Source organism: Gallinula chloropus (genome assembly GCF_964237585.1).
Source record: "Gallinula chloropus genome assembly, chromosome: 8".
Lineage (NCBI taxonomy): Eukaryota > Metazoa > Chordata > Aves > Gruiformes > Rallidae > Gallinula > Gallinula chloropus.
Genome location: NC_140093.1, coordinates 18352075 through 18375990, shown reverse-complemented (window position 1 = coordinate 18375990; position 23916 = coordinate 18352075). Strand labels below are relative to the sequence as shown.

Here is a 23916-nt window from a genome sequence, read left to right as displayed (position 1 = left end):
TGGGTGATAAAAGCCATGGGTGAAAGTCTACAGCTGGGCATGCCGTCACATCACCGACTGGGAGGAATTTAAGGACTACATAAGGACAGCGAGGCTTTCCCCACGGCCAGGTTAATTCCCACACTCGTTTTACTGCCTTTAGGTCATCCAGGGGCAGCTTTGATGTTAAACAAAAGAAAAAGGGAGGGGGGAAAATGAAACATAAATCAAAACAAAAAGGAAAAAATAAACTTAAATTGAAACATAATGGAAAAAGGAAAATAAAACAAGATCCAGACCATGTGGTTGTGGGTCTGCGGATGAGGACAGGCTGATGGGGCACATCAGAGGCTGGCACGAAGATCGATGTTGGTTTTGCCTCTTGATGGACGCAGCAGCTGGGGCAGGCAGCAGCGTGGGGGCTGCCCGTGGGACAGCTGATGAAACCCATTTGGGAGGGAGAATTTAGTGCATTTACAGCACAGCTGTAAAGATGCTGGTGTGTTGGCCTTGTGCCCTCCCAGCAAAAAACAGTGGCGTTAAACTGGGGGAGTCTGACAGTGCCCTTCCCACTCCCCAGCTCTGCGTGGTGCAGCGCCTCCCAGAAGAGAGAAATTGGGAACTGAATCCAGTAACCCTCTTCTGCTGGAGGTTGTGGCAGCCAAGATGGGCAGCAGAAGCTCTGCAGCAGCACGTGGGGTGGCAAACAGATGTCACAGGTGGCTGTGACGGGCATCCTCACTGCTGGAACGTCTCTGCTGAGTGGAGGAACTGTGTCTCCTGGCTTATGTCCTGGCCACAGGACCACAGAGGTTCTCCCCACACCTCCAGCAAGGAGCAGCTCCAGTTGGTGCTGCTGCTCACTGCTGTCTCACGTGCTGCTCGCGTCAGCCCCAGTTACATAGCGGCACCACACCAATCATTGCATCAGCAGCAATGGGTTTGCTCAGGTCAAGACAAAGACTTGTGGCACGTCAACTGTACCAGCAACCAGCCTGGTGCTGGGGCCAGGGTCACCTCCCCCTTCTGTCCCAAGACATGTACTACCATCGACCCCCAAACCATCTTGCAGCCAGAAGATGCTGCTTGTTAACATTCTGAAACAGGTTTGGAAACACATCCTGTTCTGAGTAGCTGCTACAGCCTTACCTCTGTGCATCCCTTACCTTGGGTGTACAGGGTCCAACCCTGCAGCTGGGCACAGCCTCATGCCAGCTCTCGGGGCTTTTCTTTCATTGTGCTTGGAGGGGATGACTTGTCCCTGAAGCTCCTGCAGCCTTTCACAGCGAGTCCATAAAGAATTGAATCTGCACCAGGCTCAAGTGACTCCTGCACACACACCAAGGTTATTTCTCTTCCCTCCTGCAGCACTGCTCAGCTGAACAAGTTAGTGTTCCCCTCCCAGAAACAGGGTGTTAGAACTCCCAGAAACATGGTGTTAAAAAGAGCCCCAGGTTTTATTTCTTTAAACACTACAACTAAATAGTTTCCAATAGCATTGATCAACCACAACAGACTTTACTCACAACCAAAGACAAGCATATCAAAGCTGGGAGTATTTGGAGGGGAAAATACGCCTGTATGATAACCCCGGGTTGATTTTGTAGAAGAGCAGGAGGTTTCAGGTTGTGATGGTCCATCCAGGCAGCACTGCAGGGGACATGCCCTGTCCCCACATTGCCCAAACCCGCTGCTTTCCTGAGACCCTCCAGGCAAAGGGCATCACGACTCAGAACCCCAAAAAGCCATTTTAGGGTTAAAACCCTGATTTTACATTCAAAAGGCTTGGCTTAACCTTCAAGTGGTGTGCTTCACTGGCACCAGAAACGGGTTTGCTCTGCGTCATGTCTGTGTGCTCACTCTGCAGACAAGCCTGTGCTGATACTGGCTTCTTGTGCTTTTTGTTTCAAATGACTTTAAGATTTGAAAAGCCCCCCACACATTCACAAACTACCTTACATTTACACACTGTAACTCCCTTTATTTCGTCACTGTAACCCAAGAACCCACCATAAAACGTCCCCAACCCAAACCACCCCGAGCTGTGCCATTTGTTACCACTCTGCAACACAACTGAATGAAAAGCTTTGCTTATTTTCTTTTATTTTATCTGTATTTTAACCAGCTGGTGGCAATCAGTGTCCGTGATGGGACTTGTAGGGGGTTTTTATTCCAGGACCGTGGTCTTGTGGCTGTCCCTACACATGGCAGGGCTGCTGCTGCTGAGTGGGGCTGCACCAGACCAGCCTGATGGTTCCCAATGCCTGGTGGATGAAGGTGCCACCTGCAAAGCACCTCTTGCTCCATACATCACGGTGATCCCCACCTGTACCAACACCTCACCCACACAGGTACCGCTGCTGCACAGCCCTGCCCATGGGATGCTACAGGCGAGGGTGGCCCATCCCATCCCCACCGCCCCGCGCCACCTCTCACCCTCCAGTAAAGATTCAAGTTTGACCAAATCCTGTTGATTTAATCATTTTTTAATAAAGCCATCGTTACTGAGTACACCAAGATTGCCAGTTAAGCTCTCTATATGTCGCTGGAGGTAACAGCGCTGTGATCGACAGCGGAACGGAAAGAAAATAAAAAATAAAATTTAAAATAAAAAAAAATTCAAAATAATAAACCAAACCAAAAACCAAAACAAACCCCAATTGAAACGAGGTAGGTTAAAAACCAGCAACACAGACCTTGTTATGCGACACCCCAACACCACAGGCGGCCATGCTTGCAGCTACTGAGAAAGAAAACCCCAGATACGCACCGAGAACGGAAATCAACTGAGCAGAGTTTATAAGGACACGATTCAACCCGAACTAAACACACACACACGGTTCGGCACGGATGTTGTCTTTCACTGTATGTTGGGTAATTCCTAGGGAGCGGAGGGGGGCGGAAAACGAGTAGAGATTCAGACCCTCGGCCGAAGAAACCACACACATAAATATATAATTTTTTTAAGCTCTTTACAAGCCCAGTCCAGCAACGTGGGGGACAGGCAGCTCATTCTGTCATCCCCATTGCCGTGCTGGCTGCCTCTGGCATGCCAGCGCCTGGCTCTTGGCTCACAAGGGGGGGACAGGACACGAGCACCCCACAGCTCGCACCGGCTTCGGCATCGGGGTCCGTCGCCTGCGGCATCCCGGGAGCCGTCTGCGGCTGCCAATCCCACCGCGGGAGCGAGCGCGGGGCTCCTCCGACCGCCCCGCCGTCCTCTCCTCCTCCAATCCCCCCCCAAACCCAGCGCCTGTGGCCAAGCCCCGGGGAGGGGATGGGGGCGGCAGGCGGGCACCTCCGGAGCATCAACAAATGGCACCTCTGTCCCTATCAAGACACACCATTATGTGAAGATCCATATAGAAATATGGATTGACAGACTTGACAAAAATGGTAGCTGATTTTTATTAGTCTAAGGCTAGTAGTTTAGCCATTTAAAATCCATTTCCCAAAAGAGGGGAAAAAAACCTATTATTTTTTCTCTTCTTTAAAAATCTGTTAAGCCGTTGCTGCCAAAAGCAACATGTAAATGTTGGTGAAGGCAAAAGATTTCTAAAATTACCCAGCTATACGGTTATGGCCTTCATCACAAAGATAAAAGGTACATTTATTGTGCTGTCTCTCACCAGATTTAATTGGTAACTTTACAACATACTATATATTTTATGCTAGCAGGCAGACAGAATTAAAAACAGACTTTTTTGACACGGTTTCTTTCCCCGTTCTTACAAAGTAGGGGACAAAGAAAAAGTCAAATAAAATAAAATTAAAAAAAACAACAAAAAAAATAAAGGAAAACTCATAACCCACTATAACACAGCGTAATCAGGAGACCTCGGGGGTCCAAGCGCGAAAAGTCCATCCCTGCCCGCAGCCCCTGCCCCAGGGCTGACGGCGCCGGGGGAGCGTGGGGAGCAGTGTTCTTCGGGGGGGGCCTTTCGCATCTGCCTCTACAGTGTTAGTCCACGTGTTTAATGTCCTTTAAATTAGAAATAATGCCATGGCGGTGAGTGCCAAGTGCTCCTCTGTTACCAGTTCATCATGGAGTTTCTGTTGAGGGTCATGAAAAACACTTGGCTGCTCCCTCCGGATCTCACCGACGCAAAAAATACCTGTTTGGAAGCAAGAAGAAAAACACCCTTATTAATTATTTTAATTAAAATAAACCTGCTAATTGTCTCGGTGAGTGAAGGAAGCAGGAGCAGCCCCACACCCAGAGGTTTCCTCTGCCTAAACCTCCCTCCTTGCTCCTTCTCTCCAGCTGACAGCAGGAATTTTACACGTACCCATCACCTAGTTCCCAGTTTTCCGTGGAGCTCAGGGGCTGGACTCGGATCAAATCAAACCACTTATTAGTGAACAGGGCAATAAAACCTCCCTCGCTATCACCACCAAAGACAGCAAGGTCTGGAACGCCTTAAAAATACCCAGTTTATCACCCTGTACTGCCAGGGCACCGCGCATTATGTAATATTACTATTAATAAGGCCGCCAGTGGTTTGGATCTCGCTAAACATTAACCATTGGGGTCAGCAGCCTCCTCAGCTTGGGATGGTTTTCTTTGGGAAAGTGACTCCTGGTATATTTCTGCTGTTCCGAAAAAGTAAAGCTCAGCAAAACCACATCCCTTCAATATCCTCCAAGCATTGAGAAGTATCAGGATTTTGTAAGAAAATTGCAATTTCTGGTGCTTCGGTCAGGATTGCCCAGCATTCCACCCCCATGGAAGCCTTAAAAATTAAGTTCTAATTTGCAGGTATGGAAGGGAACAACTTGAAGCCTCAGTCCCTTTCAAAGGGGAGCTACTCCATCCTCATGTGATGCCCGGTACTAGTAATTTCTCCAGAAAAAAAGAAACATTTGGGTTTACCATTTCAAAGCCACCAGCTTGGGTGGTTTGGATAGATCAAGGTAGGTTTTTTTTTTCCCAGTTTTCTTAGAAAAGGAAAAAAATATTAAAATCCGTAGGAGGGAACCAGAAGAAAGAACACTTAACACCCCCTCCCAGTGGAAAAGTTGTGGAGTTTAGCATTAAAAAGCTAGGAAAAACAAGCAAACCAGAGGTATCTGGGCAACTTAAATTCAGGTTTTTGGGCAGCTCCTCATGGTATACTCAATATACCATGCTCGATATACAATGCACAAGGTCAGGATACGCTTTTCCTGCAGAGCTCCAGCCTAACTCCATGGAACAGGCAGGGCAACGTTCCTCTAATGAGCGGCTGCTCAATGAACCGATGGTGGCCCCAAAGTGTATTTATTACATGTTATCAACCCCTGCTCTGGGGATGGAGCAATCAGGGTTTTTTTCCTTGTGTATCTTGACCGTACTCGTTACAAAATAAATCCCTGCTGCTGGTCCTGATTTATCTGGGTGAAACCTTGTGCCATGAGGAAATTCCAACAGCAGAGGCAGACCTCAGCACTCAATCATCTCCTCTGTGCAAACGATCCCTTTTCCTCCAGTAATTTCTCCTTCTTCCCTGCCCATCAGCAACACCCGCAGCAGAGGTCACCGACACAACAGCCGCGTTGCCTGTGCCATTCTGGTGACCCCCTGGAGAAATATTTATTGGTGCTGCCCAGGGAAAAAAAAATGAGGTTCCATGGTGAAAAATAGTTGAAGATGCATTGAAAAACATCTAAATATGCATCAAAGCTCTTCTGCACTGGAGCTCACATCAGGGTCGCTTAACCATCCTCACTGCTGCCGTTTTCCAGAGAGATCTAATGTTAGCCAACGTCCGGGTGCAAGGAGAGGGAGAAAATCAAGCCAAACCAACGCAGATCCCAGCCAGAGGTAGCAGAGACCTCACTGATCTTCCCACCGCGGGCTGAGGTCTGCATCCACGGGAGAATTAATTGGGAGGGGGTTTATAGGCACTGCTTATTAAGCAGGACCTTCAGATTAATTATTAACCTCAAGATAAACCAGACTTAAAGTCTAAAAGTGGCTCATCGCTTAAAGCACCGATACCAGCTTTGACATGGACCTACCTTATCATTCCTTTCACATAGAAACTTCAATCTTTGAGCTCTCTTGTGCATAAATACTCCATCCAAATGTCCCGTCTCCACTGACCGGATTTCAATAGCTTTCTCTCCCCAGCCCATTATTTGATTGGAATGAATGTAGGCTGTCAAAAGGAAGCATTTGGTAGGTGTTACAATGAGGAGTGTTGAGCTAATTATTACGCAACAGGCAGAAAGGTTCCTACGGGCTGTTACTCAAAGCTTACGCAGATCGATGGCAGAGCGCTGAGTGCCAGAGGCACGGCAGCCAGACAGGTGTCTGCAGGGATATCAGCCTCTACACAGCACTTTTCACCCAGAAACAGCTGAGTAATTTACAGGGAAGAGTTATCACTTCTGATTTCTGTGGGTGAGGAGCTGGGCAGTGGCTTGTCTCCACGGGTCATGGAGCGGAGCAGCGGCGGTAGCAGCTCCACACTCAGACCCTCTGCCACTCCACTCAACTGCCAGCGCAATGGCTTATAGTAACTTATACTTAGGATGAGCCAGAGCTTTAAAAAGACATTTGCTTATTGCCCAGGACTAGACTGTATAAATTTAGCACCTGCTTCTCTCTGGCTGAGATAAATCTCCTTTGATAAACAGAAGCCCAAAGGACTCCTTGTCCTGCTCGGTGTTTCGGTTTTATGCGGATGAAGAGGGACTTACCCACAGAGGTGGGCATTTCTCCCCACTGGAGCACCACATCTTTAGTTATCCGTCCATAGGTGTTCACATAGACGCCTTCATCCTCATAGCACACCAGCATCTCCATCCCGTCCGTTTTAGGCAGGATGACAATGGCATGAGGAGTAATATTGCCCTGAATCTGCAGTTAAAACAAACCCTCAAAGTTAGAATAACACTGAATGGAGGACGGGCCAGGGGGAAGGGAGCAGAGCCTTAGGAAAACAAAACTCCAAGCCAACCCCAGAACAAGCCCCTCCCTCGATTCAACAAACGGGCACCGGCTTTTGGAGATAATCTCGAAGGGGAACACAACCATCATGCTGATCCTACCAACAAAGCCCTCTGATACCTGAAGGATAAACAAGTTCAGTCCCTACAGAAGCATCACCCCCTGCACACCCTGAGACTGATGGCTGACGCTGGCTGTAACACAAGTAAGTGATGGCTGACTCATGACTCCATCTCCTGTTCAAATCAAGGCAAATAACCCCAGAATTTTACAAGCACCCCTAGGGAGGAAATAAGTCTCATTTTTTTTTAGCAGTCAGTCACCCCAAGGTGACTTTCCTCCCCTGGCTGGTTAAACCAACGAAACCATCCCAAACTGCCCTGGGATTTCTCCCTGCACATCTTGCTAGCTCTGGCAGAGCTGCTCAGATCAGATTCAGCAGTCCCTGGGTTTGATTAGTGACCCAGTTTCTCCAGGACCAGTCTTTCGTGCTGCTTGGGCCAACGGCATGGATGGAGCTTAAACAAGCCAACAAGAAAATCCTCATCTAAAGGGTTTTTTTGGTGGCACTGGTTCTCTCTTGAAATAGCTGACGGACCTGAGAGAGGTCCTGTGGCGAGTCCTCACTGTCAGGGCAGCAGGCTTACTGAGATTTGGGCTATCCAAACCCCATGACCTGGACACACTGCGCAGCCTCAGCAGCAGCAAGCACATGTTGGTGAGCACATCTGGGACACCACACAAAGGGACGCCGGCTCTCGGTCTGTCTGTGCTGTCCAAAAAGCTGGATTCATGGTGTCCTGCCCTACACAGAGCTCCACGGCTGCTCCATGTGTGTACAGACAGATTCCTTTCTGTGGGACGTGGCAACCTTCAGCCTGACTGCTCAGGCACGAGGACAGGAGCAGCGTAAGCACAGTATGTGATACCTCTGAGTCCTCTCTAAGTGAGTATCAATGGGGACAAGACTGAAGAACCTCATACCCATGGCAAGATGTCACCATTCCTGGGCCACCAAAGGCCCGTCCAAACCTCGCTGGCGATGCCGTGTACTCACGTGAGACGGTATGTAGATATCGTACGAGTTCCCAGAGTCCACATCAATCACATGGAAACCAGTGTGTGATCCAAAGATAACCTTGAGTCTCTGACCCTCTTCTACAGTGAGATCCACCAGCAACGGCTTGTGCTGGAGATCTGCAAAAGACTTTTATAACCCCTCCAGTGAGCACCGCAGGAAACCAACAACCCCCCGCAGCAGCAGCCCGATGCAGCTTGGACCTCGTGCTCATCTGACTGTTTCTGATGAAGTATGTGGCTATTTATGTTCCCATCTCTCTGTTCCTCTGCAGTGGCCTCAGAGGGTATCACCCACTCCCTCCAGCCACCCCAGCAGGTAAGTGCTCGTCCTTGCCAAGCTCTTTCACCAGAGCCCAAGGCCAGCCTGTGGATTTGGTCTGGCAGGGAAGGCGACAGCTCAATTTCACATGAAAGTGTGTATAGCCTGTGTGGGGTGAACCCTGATGCCAGTGCTGCTTGGGGTAACAAGATCAAAATCTGCAGAGGGCTGTGACCACCCACCTCCCCTCACCACTCCGGTTTGGTCAATGAAATGAGTCAGATCAGCAAAGTCCTGCTTATCCCAGTTCAATCCAACCTGCTGGATGCAGGTTGGGACCAGCTCCCTGGCATGGACCAACCCAGAACAAAGTATCATAGAATCACAGACTGGTCTGGGTTGGAAGGGACCCCAAGGGTCACAGAGCTCCAACTCCCCTGCCACAGGCAGGGCCACCAACCTCCAGGCCTGGAGCTACACAAGGTTGCCCAGGGCCCCATCCAACCTGGCCTTGAACACCTCCAGGGATGGGGCATCCACCACCTCTCTGGGCAGCCTGTTCCAGCCCCTCACCACTCTCTCTGTAAAGAGCTTCCCCCCAATATCTAATTTAAACCTTCCTTCCTTTAGCTTCAATCCATTCCCCCTTGTCCTACCATTATCTAGCCTTTTAAAAAGCCGATTCCCCTCCTGTTTCTCTGCTCTCTTCAGGGACTGGAAGGCTGTAATGAGGTCCCCCCACTGCCTTCTCTCCTCCAGGCTGAACAAGCCCAGCTCCCTCAGCCTCTCTTTGTAGGGGAGGTGTTCCAGCCCTCTCACCTTCTCCCGAGGCTTAGGTCCTCAGCATGAGGGAAAAGCACCCCTGGGAGAGAAAAGGGCTCCTGGCTGTCAGCACAAGGACCATGCTGACTCCTGATGGGGCAAAATCAGTGGGTGGTATTTCCCTCCCTCCTGACAGATTGCTGCCAAGGATGCTCAGCCCACCTGGACAGGAGAAGCAGCACCCAGAGCACAAACCAATGCTGTCAGCAGAGCCCGTGGAAGCTGGATCCCTGGCCACTGTACTGCTTGCTGAGCTCCCCGTGTCACCCAGCCCACTTCTGCTGGCTTTTGCTCAGAAAAAGCAAATGTGACCTAATACTGACTAAGCCCATTCGTGCTGGAGGGATGCAGAATGAGATTACTCAGCAGCAACATCTTCAGGAGGCATTGCCCCCTGTGACTTGTCCCTGCACACAGCTGAGAAGTGCTGTACAGGACTGGGCACAGCAAGCCTGCTGGCTGGTTATGGAGGAGAAAGGTCTCACTGAGGGGAAGTAAGGGAGGTGAAAAAAGAGAGAAAGAAAGAGTGGGTCACTCTCCTGGACTTTCCAGAATCCACCCCAAAGAAGGGGAGAGGACCTTGCAAAATGAAACTGGGAAATAATGCCAACCTGCTTTCAGAGCATATGCAGAAAATTAATCAGAGGTTAAAAAGCCCGAACAAACACAAACTCCCCCACCAAAACCCCCAGCTCTGTTTGCCTCACGGGCACTTGGTCAGCATTCTGCAAACTTCCCAATATCCTGAGGAGCTCAGCTACATAAGGAAGATGCTTTTCTCCTCTGCATGGTGCAGAAATACCATGGAAATGCAATTACAAAGTGTATGGTGGTTCGAAGAGAAACATACCTTAAATGCCATAAACTTGTGATATGGTTTAGGAGCCCAAGCGTAGATCTCTACAGCATTCTTTAAGGCAATCACCAAGAACTTGATTCTTTCATATTTCACTAAAATGAAAATAAAACTGATGTTAAAAGCATTCACTTTCTTTCCAATGAGACTGAACATCTCCTCTCAAGGAACAGCTTCCCAGCCTGGCTCTCTGCTGGCTCTCGTTTAGTAAAGTCAGTGTCCACCTGATACATAAAGAAATTCCAAATGTATTTGTGGCTGTGGTCTACTCATACTTTCAAGAGAAACTTTCAGGTCGGATCAAAGACTGGAGAACAACACTGCATCCCTCCAGACAGGTTTTTCTGGAGAGGCTGCTCACCAACTTTGTAGTGGATGCATCCCTCCAGGTCCCCGACCGTGATCCAGCCCTGCTTCTTCTCCACTTCGGGGTCGTTGTGTAAGATCCTGTTTCTCAGCCAGGAGAGATAGTACACACGCAGTTTGTTCTTCTTTCCTGTTGGCAAAGGAAACACCCTTGTCAGAGCTGAGCCTGTGTGCAGGGGAAATCCTGAGATTGCAGGGCTCACAACATGATAAAATCCAAGTTTGTTTCAGGATGAAGTTGAAACTAGTAAAAATAGGAATTTTTTTTTCATTGGGATAAACTAAGCATGAAAAAAGCAGAGCCAGACCCCTGTTTCCCAGCCTGCAGGAGGGCTGGGCTCTTGCTCCCTGCAGCTGGAAATGTTCCTTTCCCTATAAGCCAGTGTTCATGGAGCAACAGGCAGGCACAGCAGGGCTGAGACCCCAACTCCTGTATAGCTCAGGGCTTACCCAATGGCTCATCTACCTGGTGTCTTTCTCTCTTCTCCTTTATACAACACTAATCTCATCCTGGAGCCAAGACATGAGCCCCCTGGGCTGTGACAGGCACGATCGGCCCGGTGCCGGGCTCTGCAGTGCTGAGGGGCTGCCAAATTTCCACATGTCTCTTGGCTGGCTGTGATCTGGCTATAAACCCCCCTGCTGCTGCAAAGCCCCCACTACAGGGACAGGACACAGCTTGTCCTGAGGCTGGTGGGAGATTACTAGGGACTCTGTCTGCCCATGGGCTTCCAGCAATCCCCAGTGCTCGTCCTCAGCACCATCCCGGGGGCTGGTGCTACCTGGGGAGCACTGCCCCCCTCCTCATCTTCCACCCCTTCTTCCTACAGCTGCATCCCCAAACCCACAGGGGAGCAGGCAGCTGATGGAGCAGCATGTTTGTACGAGGGAGGGAGCAGGGATTTGCCAGCGAACACTGAGTGAGCCTTTGGGGGTGCTGAACACCACGAAAGTAAACAGAAGGATGACACCAAGCAATTCTCCTAAGGAGCCTTTCTCCTGCTGTCTGGCACGAGCAGTGCAGGGCAGGGATCGGCAGGAGAAGGTTCTGCCCTGGCTCCACCACCCACATGCTTTGGGGGGGCTGCTCTGCAGGCAGGATGCTGGGAGCTCTCCTAGGAGAATGGACCACAGAGGTTTTGCTTTTTTTCTTTTTGCCAGAAACCATCCCATGAGCCTGATTTGGGACCTCTGGAGCTCCTGGCTGAACCTAGGGACAGTAACAAACCTGTGGCCCTCACCATGCTCAGAGCACCCCAAGCACAGCCATCGGCTGAGCTGGAGCCCTGAAGCTCTGAGCCATGTTTCCCTTGGCTAGAGCCAACCGAACCCAAAATCAGAGCTCACTGCCCCCTCCAGCTGGGGCTACCTAACTTGCTGGGTATCTGCCCATGTCCTGCCCCTTCCTTGCTAAAGGAGGACAGAGCATTGCAGATGAGGTGGAGCTGGTGGGTGATGGGAGAAAATTGCCCTCAGAGATGTTCTTGCAGATCTAAGACCTTATGGTGGCTTATTATGGAATAAACCACCTCCAGCCTTCCCCAGGAGTGTCCCTCTGACACCAGTGGGTAGGACTCGTCTGGGCTGGAACTGCCTGGGGAACAGGGCCAGGAAAGGGAAGGAGGGGGTGAGAGCACAGAGACATACCCGATATTGTCACGAGGACGTTGAGGCCCTCGAGTACGTCCATCTGTTGAAATCGCCGTCTGTTGATCAGGTTGTAGACCTTCCCCTGTCCGCTCCGATCCAGCAGCATCAGGCCGTTCTCTGTGCCCACCAGCAGATTCACACCTGAAGAGGGAAGGGCAATGGGCACTGGGGGGAGGCACATCCATGCCCAAGGACAACACCCGAGCTTGTCTTTGCTACCACACGACAGTGACTGACCCCAGCTACGGCTGTGATCTTCTCATGAACATGCAGAATCACCCCCACAGCGCAGGGACTGGGGGACAGTACCCTTGCCGGGGTGGAGAAAGGGACAAGCAGAGGCAGGGGCTTCCTTTTGCGACGAGACACTCACGTTTCATCGCCAGCCAGAGGCTCTGGAGAGCTCTGCTGGGGGCAGGGTGTGAGGGGGGCTTACCCCACAAAGCAGCGCAGAGGATCTCCGAGTTGAAGCGCTTCTTGTACTTCCGGATCTCGGGGGTGTCACTGTGGGGACGGATGTTGGTGGGGTTGACATTCACCACCGAGATCTTCCGGGCTTCATTCAGCTTGGCCTGCTCCTGTCTGAGCAGCTCGCTGGTGAACAGGGCTTGCAAGGAAACACAGCAGAACAGTGGGGTGTGAGGGATTAACTGTACAGACCTCTTCTGTCAGGGTTTTATTTTGGAATAGGAAGACAATCCTGGGTTCATTTTCTGATTTAACATAGTGATGACAAAGCTGCTACTCTGAAGAAGGATCATCAGAACTTTCTTGTGGGTGAGAACCGCCACCAAACCCATTGGCAGGTGATGTTCCCAAACCTCCAGCTGGGCCTACCGAGCTGCCTGGTGCTATTCACTGCCTGCCTGCCCACATCCAGACATTTCCAATGACTTCTGAGCAACTGGCAGCGTCCCGGAGCTGCTACAACCTCCCAGTTCTGCCAGAGACATTTCTCCTGCCCGTCCAGATGGGTGGGGGAAATTCTGCTGGTCCCTGTTTGTTCTTGGACCTTTCTGGTGGCGTTTTACTGATGGGAGAGAAGGAGGTGGATGGAAACTGTACAGCCCAAGGATGCAAATGTGAGCAACGTTTAGACAAGAGTAAGTAAAATGTAGAAGAGGTTTGTGGGGGTTATTCAGGCTCCACGACCTGGTTTAATGAAGCCCTCCCCTCCCAAACCCCACATTGCCTCCTACCAGTAGCGGATGACTCTTCATCCTCATCTTCATCTTCATCAGTAGGCGAGGTCTGGTACACTCTGGTGTCCACAAAGGGGGTGAAAGAGGCTTTGGTGCTACTTCCCATACCATACTGGGAAAAAAAACAAACAGCAAAGAGAGAGCTCAGAGCACTGACACTGCACTGACGTTACGATGTGCATGTGTGTAGGACTTTCTTGAGCCCTCTGAGGACATCTGCTCCTCCTCACCCACAGCTAACCAGGAAACCCACCAAATCAGATCTGCAGGTGCCCACAAGCAACAGCAAACAAGAGGAGCAGGGCCCCGTGCTGCTCTATTCTCACAAGCAGGAGCACAGCACAGCTACGAGACCAGTTAGCGGAGAAGCCGCAGGGCCAGAGGCAAAAGTCAATGCAGGTACCAACCAACTTGTCTGCAGGCTTTACCAACTCCTGCCTAGGAAAGCCCACTTTGGGATGTCCATTGGGAGAGGGTTTGCTTTTCCCACCCTCCCACCTCACAGCTGAGGTTGGCAGGATGGTGCTGGGAGCCCCTGGAAAGCTCTGGCACGGGGCTGGTGACCATCGGAGTAATTCAGAGAGCTGGAGAACATGGGACTGCTGCCTCCCTGGTGCCAAAGCCCAACGCTAATTAGCACAGTCCGAGCAGAGATTTTACTTCAACAGGTCACAGCAATCTGTTTCAGGGCCTGAAGAGCTGAGGCAGGAGAGCTCGTGCTCTGCTGTTCTTGCCCCTCACCCAGGGGTTGGCTGGGCTCATCTCAAAGTATGGATACCCCTGGGAAAGCAGTAAAAGTCTGCTCTCTAGCAAAACACCCGTTTTATATTCAGCCAGGGTGTTACTGCTGGTCCTCACACCTCTGGCTGAGGCAGGACCCAGTGACACCTCTCTGTATGTACCAGTTTTGGGAGGATCTGAAGTGCTGGAGGTGAGGAAGGGTTGGGGCAAGCTGTGCAGTGCTTTTGAGAGAGCTTTTGAACAGGGGATGTTCAGAAACTCCTTGGATAGCCAGGCCCCATCAGAAGACAGCATCCCTGACAGGGCTCCATCCCCCAAGGTTCAGCATGCCTCACAGGGACGACTCGCACGGGCTGCTTGTGATGCCACTGAAGCGTTCTGAACCACAGGGTTTGAGGTGGGACTATGGAAAGGTCCATTCCTAAGCCAACAAACCAATCTGGAGGCACCACAGGGAATTTTGGGACCAATACCTTGCCAAGGGATTTTTGGGGAGGAACAAACCGCTTGCTTTCTGAAGCCATTGTGTCGTAAAGGCAGAAAACAAGGGTAAGACCTTCTCCCAAGCAAAGGGAAACCCCTGCCATGGGAGGCACAGTGATGAGATCCCCCCCTCACTGAGCAGCTTCTTTTCCCTACTCCACTGTTTGCCCTGGCCATACTTTTACGTACGAGCTCCGTTACGAGCTGCAGCAGCAGCAAAGCCCCAGTCTCTCTGCAGCAGCATCACTGCTCACATCCTTCTTCCTTGAAATAAATGTTCCTCAGCTGTGCATATCACCGAGTCACCACAGCCCAGCCTGCTCCCCGTGCCCACTGCCACAGCCCCTCCACTGACAACGCCATGGGGACAAGCCTGTAGGTGTGACATGGGGAACATCCATACCAAAACTGGGCTGGGTTTGTACTTGTCCTCCAGTGGGCCACAAAAAGATTTAGAGGCAAAACAACTGAACCCATTGAGTGTAGCAGCATCCTCGTGGGTTCCAATAATTTTGGGGCTGGCATCCAGGGGTGAGCCAGCATCCATGCTCCTGCACACCTGCCAAAGCCACGCTGTGCATCCTGCATCCCTCCTGCCTCTATTCCCCTGACAGCCTGCCTGTTTCCATAGAAACAGGATGGATTTCCAAAAAGTACACAGTAAGCGAGACCTGAGGAAGGAGTTAACAGCCTGTGGCAGGGAAGGCTGCAGGAACAGGTACTGCATCTACACACACAGTACAGCCATATATCCATGTGTGCCCATGTGATTCACACGTCTTTCATATCACATCCAAGAAACACCCTTTTTTTCTTCCCTGTGCTCAATGTCTTTCCCATAAAACACCAACAATTCAAGGAGGAGAAAACCCCAGTTTTTATAGGGATGCTGCACCTAGTGTTTCTTTTCTTTCCTCAGCCATTCTCCTCGGAAGGTGGCATTTTAACAACTTCCAAGCTACTTAAATATTAAGACCTCATCTCCCTGCTCAACCGTCTATAAAGCTCCGTGGTGGCTCACAGACTCAGCATCGTGCTGCAGGGTGAGCTGTTGCTGGCTCCCTTCTTTTTGCTCATAGCACCATGAGTCACCTGGAAGCCTGGGAACTAAATCCCTGAGTTTCCACTTACACCCACTCCCGGGCTCAGTCAGCCCTAAAAAAAAATATAATAAAATACATAAATGCAGTTTTAGAAATGGGAAAGATCCATCTTGGTTGGGATTCTATAAATGAATATATTTAAACCCAGTCCTTGCCTACTGCCTGCCTAAGCAGTCCCAGGATGACCGGGGAAGGTGTTACTTTGAGGATCAACTCTCATTGCCGCTTTGAAAGGCAACGAGGAAACGGATCAAACCCTGAGATCAAGTCATGCACCATCTGTTCTTGTGTTTTATCAATGCCCAATTTCAAGGCATTGATATTTTTATACTGCTAGTAAAGCACACCATAAAACGAGCACGCCGCTGCTGGGAAAGAGAATACGGCGACAGAACTCATGGGGTATAACCAACAGAGTGAAAAGGAGAGAAAAAGGAAATAAAAGCACTTATTTAGCATCAAATGGGTTGATTTTTTTTCATGGGCAGAGAACTGCACCTGGCTCCTACAGTTGGTGATGGAAAGGAAGAACAGCAATTCCCTTGCCCTGTGTCACACCTTGTACTTTCCAGGCCCTTTTACACCCTATATGATGTTAGGGCTTGATGGTGCCCCTGTAAAACAGCTCCCAGGGGGAAATACTTTGCCATGACAGGAACCATACAGTTCTAAAGGTGGACTAGAAGAAAATCTGCACAAGGAACTATCCAGAACTTTGCTGGCTTTGCTTTTTTGCCAACTTTCTGACACACTAGGTATCAGCGATCGCACAGGTGGAAGCCAGGCCTGGCAGCATCACTGGCTCTCCTAACTTCCTTGTATTTCCAAACGGGGCTTTCACATCACTTGGCAGCACTTCAGCCATCACCACCAAAACTCTAGCTGGTGGGCTTGGGAGAAGACCTAGTACAGATTTCTACCACCACTTGTAGACCCAACCCATCAGAGGCCCTTGTAGCAACAACCCAGAGGCCCTTGTAGCAACAACCCAGAGGCCCTTGTAGCAACAACCCATCAGTCCCTCCTATCTCTGTGGCACTCACCCACGTGGACCAGAAACAGAGAGAAGAGCCAAGGAAGTCAGAGAGCAAAGCAGGAAAGCCCCTTGCTGGGGTAGAGATGTTAATACTTGTTTAAAGCAACACAAAGGAGAAAGAGGAGACCCTCCCCTCATCCCCGTTCCCCCCCACCACCTACTTCAGGCACCGAGTCCATGTCCTGCGCATGCGTGGAGACTCGCCCCAGGGCCTCGGTCGGCGTGCCCGCAGGCGAGTGGCTTTGCTGCACCAGGTCAGGGAGATTGATGTGACCTGCAAAGCCATTGCTGGCTGCGTGGCCAGAACGCTTTTTTTCACCAGAGGTCTGCAGAGACACAAGGCATGAGGGAGAAAGAGAAAGGGGGAGGGGAGGAGGGAGAGAAAAAGAGGAGAAAAAACCCCAACAAACAAAACCGGGCGGTTGGCAGTCCCCCAGATCCCAGGGCAAGCGCAGGAGAAGGACCCTCTCTCTGTTCCCCATCCCCATGCAATCTGGCAGGCAGCAAACCAACCCCCCCACCCCAGGAGAAATAAAGACAGGATTAATCACAAAGTCAATACAGAGTAATTAGCCACGGGACGGAGAGAGAAGCCTGATCACCATCGTTTTGAGACGAGGAACGTAGGGCAGATTCTGCTCTTGCCACCATGGCTGCACACCCAGCTCTCCTCCCACACGGCTGCCACCGGTGACAGCAGAATCTGACCCTCGATCAGCGTTAGCCATAACGGCTCTGCACAGCTACAGCAGCGAGCAGCCTGGCTGCAAATGCCAACACAGCCCCTGCCGCATGTTTCTGTAACCCAAACCAGCAGTGAACAGCGGCAGCGCCGGCACCACATCCACCGGCACCCTGCTCCGCACACAAGGTTCCTGGGGTGTCCCCGGGGTGCTCCTTCCTTCCCTCCCACCCCCACCTCGTGCAAGGGAAGCTTCTCCCTTCTCTATCGTTTTGAAACGCTTGTTTTTTGATGAATCCCACCTACGTGGAGCACATCACTCAGATCTTTAGTGGGATTAGTGGAAAACTCGCTCACCAAGTTTCTCCCCATTCCTAACACCGTGTACCTACTGCTCGCTCACTGCCATCACCTTCAGCCACCTTGCTGTCCCACCAGAGAGCAAAAAGCTCGAAGCCCACTGACCTCGGCGAGTCTGCCCTCTGATGAGGAGGAAACAGGGAGCAAACAGCGAGTACTCAGCACAAGACTGCACTTCAGGTTTCTTATCACATCCCCTTCCTCTCAAAAGTGTCTCCCAGCTGCCTGTCTCACCCGTAGCTTTCAAACCCTTCTGCATCCCTGTTTCCTGCCTCGGCCTTGCACGTGTTTTACAGTGATGCTCAATGCTGAGCTCATGTCAGGAAAGCCTGTTACAGCTGTGACTTGTTCCCCTTGCATCCCCCTCCCAGCTGTGGGACCCATGCTCTGAACAGATCCGTGCTGGTAAGGGGCGGGGTGGGCACTGTGTGTTGCTCCAGAACTCATAGAGGAAGGCAGCAAATCCGCTGTGACTTCTTTTGCTAACTCCTTTCCCTCTTTCCAAGTTGCATTCATTTTTTTAACCTTCACATGTAAATATTTTATATAAAGAGAATGAGGAATTAAAATGCTGCTTGAGCCCAGTTCACATTTGATCTCAACCTTTCTGACTGCTGACTCCTCCCTCCTTGTCTTCTCCCATCCACCTCCTTCATCCCCTCCAACCTCCTGCCTTCTCTGGCAGGAGAGCAACTCCCCCATTTTACTACCTGCCCCTCACCTGGAGACCTGCTACCCCGCCTGCCTTTCCAGCATCACCAGCATGAAACCAAAAAGCACTGGGTGAGATCTTCCACAGCTTTCCTCTGCCCCACTCCCACAGCACCATCCTGCAGGACCAATGGGGATGGAGGTTGGGTGGGATGCCCAGTGCCTCCCTACAGCCAGCTTGCTGGGCAAGTACAGGATGGCTTGGGGCTGGGGAGGGGACCCTGGCCTTCCCCAAACACAACAAGCCCCTGGTAAAAGCCTCCAAATGCTCTACAAACCCCTCCACAACCCTGATAAGTTACAAGATGGCAAAAGCCAGAAGGAAGAGGGGAAATTTTGGGCCAGGTTCCAGGTGCATTAACTCACTGCTGCAAACTGAAGGTAACTTCTGTTGCCTAGAGCCATTTGTAAGAGTCCTCCATGCCCTGGCATTACTATTCACTGCTGTTTGTAGTTCTGAGAAACATTTGCACTTGTCACATTTGCAAGTGTAAATTGCCTTAGAGAGCTGCTAACGAGCACAATTTACTCGTTTTGTGTTCCGGACACACAGCACTGTTGGTTTTTGTGCTTACATTGGCAAAACCTCCTGAAGATGCTCCATGGGAATATCTGTTTTACAACTTACCTCCCTCACCATTAAAGTCCCTTCCCTTGAAATATTGCTAAACGTATCTGCATGGGAAGTCTCGAGCCCGTGGGTTGTCACCATTCCCAGGTTGTACGGCTCATTGCTTCCAGGAATTCCTGTTGGTCTGAGGACAGAACATAAAAGCATTAATGATGGATATTGCCTTTGTTAGATAAAAATAAATCCTGTAATACAGCACTATTGCAGTAAGGGTATCTTGCTGGAAGAAAAATTAGAAAATATATCCACGTAAATACACAGGGAACTCGTTTACACACAGCACAGAGAGCAAAGAGAAAGGTCTATCTTGTCCCAAGGAGCCATGAGAGGAGCACTCATGAACAGGTAATGAGGAACTGCAGTCTCACTCAGCATCCTTTTTCCCTACTTAGAAGTTTCAAAGAATAAGAATTTACTCATTCCCCATCTCAGTCCCTGAGAAGAGCAAATATGAGCATCTGATGAGGAGCGGCTGAGGGAGTTGGGGGTATTCAGCCTGGAGAAGAGGAGGCTGAGGGGAGACCTTATCACCACCTACACTGACCTGACAGGAGGGTGTAGAGAGGTGGGCGATGGTCTCTTCAGCCAGGTGACAGGAGATGGGACAAGGGGAAATGGCCTCAAACTGCCCCAGGGCAGGGTCAGATCAGATGTTAGGAAAAAATTCTTCTCTGAAATAGTTGTTGGGATGTGAAACAGGCTGCCCAGGCAGGGGGTTGAGTCACCATCCTTGGATGTGTTTAAAAAAAAGGGTAGATGAGGTACTTAGGGATATGGTTTAGCAGAGGACAGGAACGGTTGGACTCGATGATCTTAAAGGTCTTTTCCAACCTTGTGATTCTGATGACAAAAGACACCAGGGGAGGGGAAGGGGTTTGGAGAAGGAACAGGCAGGAGTACAAGTTGTATTCTGAAGCACTTTGCTGTTCTCCAGGTGAAAATGAAGCCCTAATCCACAATTTCACCTTGAGTTTCTTTCTCTGTTCCCATCCCAAGAGAGAGGCTGGAATTTATTCTCAGACACATTAGATTTTAGGACTGTTTGTGAGTGGATGGCACAGGTGGTGAGCAGCCACCACTACTTCATTATTGCATTCTCAGCAGACCATATAATTCGATATAATTCCAACAAACCCAAAAGCAGATGATGAAGCACCTCTGGAATATCCAGCCCTGCCTGTGCACTGGAAAACACGGATGATGGTTATGAAGATGCTGGTAAAGAGACTCGTTACTTCACATTTAAGAGCCATACAGACTGTTTGCTTTCTGTCAGTATGAAACAACTCACTCTTTAACATGTCATCCCCGTGGCACACCTCCTTGTCCATGCCCAGAGGCTCACGAAGGAGCCTGGCAGTGTGAAAAAACAAAGCAAACCCTCATTAACCAAGGGGATCACTGGTCCAACATGAGATGTGAGCCCCAGGGACCCAAAGGTAGGTCTGGCTCGATGATGGATCCTCTGGACAGGCATCACCAAAGGGCTCCAAACAATAGCGTGCCACAGTTCTGTGGCACCTTTCATGTGAAGAGCTCACCCCATCCTACCATTAGCTTCTCTACACCACCAAAGAATGAGGAAACATCACAATTATTCCAGCGTTAGAAACAGGAAGAGACAAAGGAGGTTATCTTAATTTTGAGACCATACAGTGAATGAATGAACAGCTGTTGTACCTACGAGATCCCAAATTTCATCGCTCACTGCTTCCATGCCACTCCACAAGAAATCCCTAGCCATGGGCAAGAGCTGGCTTGCAGAGCTCAGAAGAGAGGGAGATGCAGGGAGTCACCACAGTCTTCAGGTGCAGAATGGGTATCTGCAGAGGTGGAAGCAGTGGGTCCCTGCTACCCACCGGGACACAACGCAATGGATGGGCTTCTCCTGCAGCAGGAGAGACCTGGGCAGAGCTGGAATGAAGAGCAGTCCAGTGCTCAAGGAGGATGCCCGGGCTACACAAAGATCACTCGGAAGGTGCAGGAGAAGATGAGATGATCTCTCTTGGCCCCAGTTTCTTCAGAAACACACTGAGCATAGGAACAGCAAACCTTTGGCAGAGAAATGCCCGACTATACCTAGTCTGAATTTGAGCTATGGTTCCTTTTGTGAAATCAGGGTGTAAAGCCAAGCCTCTCTTGCTGTCTCCCCAGGCAGAGCAGCACAGCCATGCCTGCAGATAGCCGTGAAGGCTCAGACACAGAGCCAGCTCCTGCCACCTCACTGCATCACCAAGGGTTTGCACGTTCATGGAGAGGACGTTATGGAGGAAGCTGCGTTTGGCTGGCAGTGGGCTCAGGGCATCCATCTCCCCACCACACCTGCTGTCCGACACATCTGGCTGCAACACCTTCAGCCAGGTACCTTATCCCTGGGAAAACGCTGTGTCACACACAAGGTGTCTGGCAGAAGGATGTCAGCACAGATTAACTGCTCCTGATTAAACTCCTCTGCCTCCAGCAGCCTGAGGTCCCTTCATGCAAGCTGGCTGCCCGCCCCGCTGCTGCATATTCACAGCCATCCCTCTGTCTCCTGCCTTTCCCCAACAAATTCCAAGAGCTCTGACTTTTCTTCTTCAACAGGATGGAAGTTCCAACCCAGAAGCTCAGCTCGCTGCATAGCACGGACCTTGTGGTCTCCCTGCCTCCTGAAGGGCTTCCCGGCCGCCCCGCACCCCACCGCTAGGAAGCCAGGTACATCTATCTCGGGTATTTAACAGGAGGAATGGAAACAAACTGATTAAAATGGAAATAACCCCCATAAGCCTTCCCACACCCACTCTGGGAGTTTGAAGAGGCAGGGTGAGACCCCTCTGCCAGGCAGAGAGCCTCAGAAACACCTCTGCAATGTTACTGCAGTGAAGTATCGGGCAGGGAGCCTGGATAGGGATGCTCCAGGAGCTCCCTCGGTGTGATGACAGCTGGTTTGCATGTGTTGAAGCTATGCTGCCCTCCTTCCTCACCCTGAGACACTTGAAAGCACAGTGACTTATAATGGGGATGCAGTAGTGGAGTCTGCTGACTTGTTCATTTCCATGTTCTAGCCCTCCCCGTTTTGCTGCCTGCACAGTGACCGAGGCAAGGACAAAAATCAGGATTCAGGATTATTATAATCCTGGCTGTACCAGTTGGCACTGGGCAGGACACCAAGTGCTGTGCTTCAGCATGGCTGGATTTGGGGTGAGATCAGGCTCAGGAGCAGGCAGAGCTCTAACATGCCAAGAGGCAGGATGAGGTCGGGTACATCCGCTCTGGCCAAACACCCGCCTTGTTTATCCTCAGGAACAGGTCTATGGGCTTGGGAGTCCAAGCTCAAAGAAAAAGTGAAAATAATTCAGTTTCTCCCATGAAGTATCTCTAGCTTGGACCAGGAAAAGAGAATCCTATGAGTAAACTATCCCCTGCAGCCACGACACCGTTCCCAGTGCCAGCCACCAAACACTGATGAGCTTTGGACAGATCCCATAACACAGCTACTGCTCCTCCAGACCAAGAGATGCTACGGTTTCAGCCTTCACTCCCTCCCCCTGCCAAAAAGAAAGGGCTTCTTACATAAGCCGTGGGATGTCACTGACAGGCACGGTCCCATCATGCGTCTCGTTTTCCCCATCCTCCTCCTCCTCCTCCTCCTCGCTGCTCTCCGACTCCTCGCTGGAGGAGGAGTAGTCCGTCACCTTCTTCAGGGGGCGATTGGTTTCTTCGATGCGCAGCTCCCTCAACTCTTTGGCTAAGGCCGTCAGATCCTAAAGGGGATGAGGGGCAAGAAAAACAAGGCAGCGATGGCTATTATACTCCAAGCAAGGAGAACATCACACACATCTCTTCAAAAAGCCAATGCTAACAGCACGAGCAACGAGAAAGAGCTTCACGGAGTCGTTACAAACATGAGACGAACGTAGGACAATGTTTGTAGCATGTAGCATTTATTAAACAAAACAAAACTGATTTACGCTCACTGAAAAGAAAAATCAATAGCCAACCTCTTCTTTTTCTGTTTGGAACGTGTATGTGCATATAGATACACACACTTATATGTAGATACACGACAATTAGAGTTGTTGGAAAAGGTGAAGTTCAGTCACCATCATAGTAAACTGGAAAACAACGTCATTTCAACGATTGGCTTGGAGAATTTCTCCTGCAGGGTTTTCTCTTCTTTCAAAACTTCTCAAAGAGACCCCGTAATTGTATTTATTCTGTAATAAATGCATTTGGGAAGGAAGCAATGACAGCATCTCCCATGGAGTGGTTGCAAATCCCCACGTCAAGAGCTGCTTCCGTGGCGAGTCTCCGCTGTCGGGCGGCTGCCGAGAGGCGGTGAGGAGCACGAGGAGAAGCGCCCAGCTCAGCCAGACTTTGGAGTCACAGCTCTGAGTCAGCCACACGATCGAAAAAATGAAAATAAAACAATAATAAAAAGAAATCCTTCAGCGGGACCCGTTAAGCACTTTATGTGAGATGTGGCAGCCTACAAGCTAGGGGAGGGGGGGAAAAAAAAAACACAACCAAAAGAAAAAAATGCCTTGAAACAAGGGTAAAAAAAAAAAGAAAAAGAAAAAAGATAGGAGCAGTCCCAAAGCCTAGTAATAATTTTTCAGTTTACCATGACTTTGATGAGGTCTCAGACCCGACAGTCATATAAAATAGACACTGCTATTTCAAAACAAGGAACATGGCAGGCACCGTGTAGAAAAGAGACTTGTTGTTATCTTACATGCTTTTATAGCAATGCAGGGGGAAGCAGTAGGGCAGAAAAGCATGAGAGCTCGAATTAGAATGGGTTAGAGAACTCTGTTGCACAAGACATGCACATGACGAACAAAGCATCACGAGTGTCAGTCTTACCATTTCTCCCTATATTAGTGACCGAGGTAGGCATCAGCGCATTCGGTCAGAGATAAAGGATTAGGGAGAAAGAAACTCATTGAAAAAAGACTCAATTCCACATTTGTCTCACGGCCACACTCTCATTTACTGCATTTCCAGTTTACCGTTCCAGCAGGGCAACTACGGCAATATTA

At 50.2% G+C, this 23916-nt stretch overlaps 1 protein-coding gene across 6 annotated transcripts in view; it reads right to left on the bottom strand.

The window, feature by feature from the left end:
• Positions 1–2449: 2449 nt before the first annotated feature.
• TNIK (TRAF2 and NCK interacting kinase) overlaps positions 2450–23916 on the bottom strand; it is a 158441-nt gene continuing 136974 nt past the window's right edge. For all 6 annotated transcript variants that reach the window (XM_084267688.1, XM_084267690.1, XM_084267693.1 and 3 more), the window contains 12 exons: positions 22448–22638; positions 18893–19019; positions 16673–16837; positions 13146–13260; positions 12383–12553; positions 11944–12087; positions 10292–10426; positions 9925–10025; positions 7971–8120; positions 6664–6823; positions 5980–6119; positions 2450–4094 (listed from right to left, as the gene is read on the bottom strand). In XM_084267688.1, the coding sequence (XP_084123814.1) occupies positions 4011–4094; positions 5980–6119; positions 6664–6823; positions 7971–8120; positions 9925–10025; positions 10292–10426; positions 11944–12087; positions 12383–12553; positions 13146–13260; positions 16673–16837; positions 18893–19019; positions 22448–22638 (1683 nt within the window). In that variant the 3' untranslated portion in view covers positions 2450–4010. The remainder of the gene's footprint in view (positions 4095–5979; positions 6120–6663; positions 6824–7970; positions 8121–9924; positions 10026–10291; positions 10427–11943; positions 12088–12382; positions 12554–13145; positions 13261–16672; positions 16838–18892; positions 19020–22447; positions 22639–23916) is intronic.